The 4,846-nt window shown below is 30.0% G+C and overlaps 1 protein-coding gene across 7 annotated transcripts; it reads right to left on the reverse strand.

Moving 5' to 3' along the window:
• Window positions 1–253: 253 nt before the first annotated feature.
• LOC114181044 lies at window positions 254–4,310 on the reverse strand. Of its 7 annotated transcripts, XR_003603730.1 has the most exons (9): window positions 4,151–4,310; window positions 4,004–4,044; window positions 3,790–3,914; window positions 3,130–3,231; window positions 2,274–2,699; window positions 1,784–2,188; window positions 1,570–1,668; window positions 536–673; window positions 254–458 (listed from the first exon to the last, which is right to left on the reverse strand). XR_003603730.1 is itself a non-coding variant. In XM_028067367.1 (8 exons), exons 4-8 carry the CDS (start codon window positions 3,151–3,153, stop codon window positions 451–453), a joined length of 381 nt encoding a protein of 126 aa, XP_027923168.1. In that variant the 5' UTR covers window positions 3,154–3,231; window positions 3,790–3,914; window positions 4,004–4,044; window positions 4,151–4,310; the 3' UTR covers window positions 254–450. The 7 variants fall into 7 exon arrangements, 4 of the variants coding, with proteins under 4 accessions (XP_027923168.1, XP_027923165.1, XP_027923166.1 ...); XR_003603732.1 differs by lacking the exons at window positions 1,570–1,668; window positions 1,784–2,188 and having other exon boundaries at window positions 2,274–2,439; window positions 2,609–2,699; XR_003603731.1 differs by lacking the exon at window positions 1,784–2,188.
• Window positions 4,311–4,846: the final 536 nt, after the last annotated feature.

The following is a 4,846-nucleotide window of genomic DNA, read 5'->3' on the forward strand; positions in this document are numbered from 1 at the left end:
AAAATCCCTAAAATATCCTGAGCTTCAAAACCTCCGTAAAATACTATAGGTTTCAAAACCTCTGTAAAGTACCATAGATTTTTAAATTATTATTATTATATTTTTTTACTCATTTATCATTTATGTATTCATATAATTTTTTCAATCACAATTATTTACATTTATTCTATTTTTTTAATCTATATTTAATGAAATTATACATAAATAGATATAAACTCATCAAATTGACAAATTATTTATAGATGACTAAATGTATATCAAAGTATAACAAATATACGAATTCAAATTCAAGTACAATATTAGTCAGCAAAAACTATCATGAAGTACTGCAATGGTTCTTAAAACATAAAATGATTCAATTAACTTCCACATTATATTATATTCTTCAACTATCACATATGATTTTCTTCATGTCCAGAACTTGTTGTATTAGTTGGCACACTTCCTTGATCAGAAACCTACAATATAAATGTGAATCATAATTACAAATGTAAACTTTGACAAATAAAAGAAGTTATGCAATCTTAAACATTACCGGTGCAGAATTGAACATAGTCAACTCAGAAGGCAATTGACCTTGATAATTTTGAGAAAAGAAATTCATGATTGCATCAAGTCTTTTGTCGCGTTCTTCATTTCGTTTATTTTGTTCATCCAATTGTGACTTTGTGCCCTGCATTTAACCGTGGATTCAAATATTCAACCATAAAGATATTTGGTTCAACAAATCAGGGGCCACGATTTTCAATTGAGAAGAAATTGAATTAAAAATTAAAGAAGTATTTAACAACCCCAACCCAACCCCATTTCTTCAACCAAAGAAACAAACAAAATAATCCAACTTCATCCCCATCTTCATGTACAAGTTTTCCCGTCCTTCACCATACCATCACCATGGATCTATTTTTAAAACTAGGCCACAAAACAATCCCAACTACCGTGTCCTTCTGTCAGCTACTTCACTATACAGTGGCATTTTAACCAATCAACTCCAAGATCATTGCAGGGTTTCAAAGGCCTTTTGGTGTATGAAAATGATCATTTAGATTTTCTTTAAATTTCATAGGGGCTTTTCCTTCCATCTCAATGCACTTAATACTATTATCCTTAGTAGCAAAATTTGGCTCTGTAGCTGCCATGATAGAGAATATAAAACTCTTATATCCACTTACATGTAGTGATTGTTTACCAAACTATTAATTTGCTCTTAGTCTATTTGTCAAGTATTACTAATAAATAACTGAAATTTTGCTTTGTCTAATTAAGGGTAGGCTAATAGGGGTATGTTAGTTGACTGGAATAGAAAGTTAGAACAAACTACTTGTACTGTGACAAGAAAACATGATGTCGTCTCGTGACTACTAAAGTACAACAATCCGTGTTTTATTCTTTCAGAGGAGAAATAATTTAATTTTAGACAGTGAATTACTTGCAATGTTTTCCCCAGTCACATTTCATCTACTAAGAGTAACCAATAATTTAAATCTAACTCCATCAAATATGAGAGTGGGAAATATCAAATTTTCATTATTCACTAGCAAGAAGACTTAAAGCACAAGGTTTTAATACCTCTTTAGAAGATACAATATGCTCTATGGCCTCTTAGATGCTAAACTCTTACAACGCTTCAGATATGTACAATAACATATGATTTTATAGTTCATGTACCTATAATCAGTATAATCAGTATTTAGAGTTATAAATTACTCTGTATCATCATATAATTGTATATAGATGGTTAAGATTACTTTTCATCAAAACTCATGTGAATAACTAGTGGTACCTGGCGAAAAAACTTTCTCATGAAAAAACTCTATAGGAGTTTTTTCATGAAATCTCACAAGCAGAGATGTAGACATTCAGATATAAGAGTAATTCTTGACACATCTAACAACATCAGATAAAAGGTTTCAAATCACAAATAAAAATAAATGAATTTTATTTGTTATTCAGGTTATTCATACTCTTATAGGATATACACAAACTATATTACAAACAGTTAGCAGGATATCAAAACAGGATGATTAATTTCTAATATGGTAATCAAAGTTGTGATTTGCATTAGCTGAAAAAGCTTTCGCCCAACATGAATCACAAATTGTTGTCGTGGGTTTGAGTCCATATGGTTAATATTTTTAGTCAATGGTTGAAGCAGGTTGATAGTACCAAGAAAAGTTAATGTTGAAACCTGAACAAAGACTAGATGGATTTAGATTTCAATTATGGCACTCTTGTAGTTTGTAAAACAACAATAGTAGAATTAGAATGTTTACCAAACAAAGAGTACTCTTCATCCTTGAAGCTGGTGCAGATTGTGTTGCAATGGCTGAACCAAGCAAGCTCTCTTGTATTGAATCTAAAGCAGTAGTAGATGCCATTTTCTGTGCTAAGATGGATCTCGCTGTTGGAGTGTGACTCTTAGACAAATATCTTGCTGACCTATGAACTCAAAATAATGAGTACACTAAATTACAGATTATAAATTTCTTTGGTTGGGAAAGAAAAGCCAACTAGAACTCATTGTGGGAAAAACTGTGCTTATTCACTTCACAACAGGTTCACAAAAGAGATATCCGTTCATTATCATCCTTCAAGCACACCACCAGACCTTTGCTTTCAGCAGAAGGAACAATTTGAACATTTGATTCATCTTGATCAGTGGTTGTTGCTGAGATGTCAAGAATAACAATATCACCAACCTGTGAACAACAAAAATTACAGTAGGTTTTCTTACTCCAGTAATTTGTCTCCAAAAGTTTTTAGAATGAGGAGAAAAAGAAATTAGTTTAAAATGATAATATGAGATTAAGATCAGCATATCACAAACCATAGTTCATTTCTATTCGCTAAGGAAATTACAGTAGGTTTTCTTACTCCAGTAATTTGTCTCCAAAAGTTTTTAAAATGAGGAACAAAAGAAATTAGTTTAAAATGATAAGGTGGAGCTACAGCCCAGAGAAAAGAAATAATTTGGTGACTGACTAGTACAAGCAAAAGAGGAATAACAAGTTATTAGATTAGAAAGATCAAATTTAATGGAAATCACATTAAGAAACAAAAATATGTGAGAGAAAAAATAGGTAATTAAGAAATCAGAATATAATTTTGCTGGCAAGGTGAGAAACAAACCAGTGCTTCCACCATAATTAACATCAACAAAAGCCCAACCCCGACTAGTCCAGTACTGAATGCTTAAATTTAAAATTCCTCGTGCTTCAGCAGTTGGTCCTCCTGAAATATTCAAACACAATGAGCCTATAAAAGTGTGCTGTGTGAAATCATAAGAACTAAGAATCCATGTGTAACATGTCTTTAAGGCGATGGACATCACAATTAAGAGAACGATTACATAATATGTATGTTTTCAAAAGATTGTGTTGGAGAAAGAGTTAAGCAATTAGACACTACAAGATTTAGACTTCGACATAAAAAGTGAAATAATAACCCATTTATGGAGATTCCAAAAACCATTTCCCCTATCCATGATGAAAAACAGCTCCCCTGTTCAATTCAAAATAAAATAAACCACAATGCACAAATAGATCATAACAAAGGTTCCCATTCAAATCAATGGGTAAACTCTGAATTAATAACATTCAATGACAACAGAACCCATAAATTATTTGAAAAACAAACACTAAAAATAACATTCTTCTTGTCATCTTTATAATAAAATAAAATGGAAATGAAGTCAATGATGTAATAAAAAGAAAGATAAAATTGTTACAAATTTTGAATAAAAACAGCTTTGTAAAACACACATGGAGATGGAGGTGAAGGAGAAGGAACCTGTAAGTAGTCGCTTTGAGTAATTGATCCTTGAAAGCAATCGGAACATTTCTCAAGCAAATAAAGATGAAGGTGAAGAGAGCTGAAGTAATGGGAGAAAGAAGAATACCAAAAACCATGGCAACCTGAAAAAAATCGTGGAATCAGTAACAACTTTAAAATTATAAATCTCACCTAAATCTCAACCTAATATAAAAACGAGACGAGCACTAACCACAACCACCTATCTCAGGCAACCTTTCCCATTGATATCCCCTACCAATGACATAAATGAAATTTGTTTTGCATTAGGAAACAAGGAAGATTAACATAAAAGAAAATATACAATTTGAGTTTGAGATCCACGATTAGGGTTTTATACCTTTTTCATTTGAGAACCTTGGGTTTTCTGGGTTTAGTGGAGGCTTGACACAATGAATCGTGTAGACACAAATAATCGACAATGAGATTTATAAATCTTTGAGCATCTATGATTTATAAAATCAAAAGAACTATAAAATTTGTAGCGGTTGCGGTTTAGATAATCGTGAGAAATTTTTTTATTTTTTAACGATTTAGAATAACTGCGAGAAATACGCCGTCAATAAAAAATATATTTTTTTTGTAGTTATTTATTATAAAATTACTTTCATATTTTTTAAAATAAAAATTATCATAAAATAAAACACCTTTTTTTAATTTCACAACAATACTTAATTTAATTATTAAAAAATAAATCATAATAAGTATAATTATTTTAGAATAATTTTATATAACAAAATTCACGTGAATTAATTGTGGAAAGCTTTTTTTAAAAGAAAATAATCTATATGTATTTTTTTAATAAATAACTTTTAAGGAATATTACATATATTTTTATAGAAATACATTTTATAGAGTTTGAATTTGGAATTTGAAAGAAACCTATATTATTTTTTAGAAGTTTAAAACTAAATTTTTGTAATTTAGCAAAGATTTTAAAAACCTATACTACTTTTTAGAGAAGTTTAACACTAAACCTTTGTAATTAAGGAGAGGTTTTAAAAACCTATACTATTTTTTAGAGGTTTAAAGTTAA

Source organism: Vigna unguiculata, chromosome 4 (assembly GCF_004118075.2).
Source record: "Vigna unguiculata cultivar IT97K-499-35 chromosome 4, ASM411807v1, whole genome shotgun sequence".
Lineage (NCBI taxonomy): Eukaryota > Viridiplantae > Streptophyta > Magnoliopsida > Fabales > Fabaceae > Vigna > Vigna unguiculata.

Excerpts from the sequence above, each read along its gene's own strand:
- LOC114181044 (XM_028067364.1), bottom strand. The coding sequence starts at position 3,153 with ATGTTAATTATGGTGGAAGCACTG. Across the intron at positions 2,700-3,129 it reads TAATTATGGTGGAAGCACTG|GTTGGTGATATTGTTATTCT; the intron begins GTTTGTTTCTCA and ends TGTTGTTCACAG. Across the intron at positions 2,435-2,608 it reads TCCTTCTGCTGAAAGCAAAG|CAAGATATTTGTCTAAGAGT; the intron begins GTCTGGTGGTGT and ends TTCATAGGTCAG.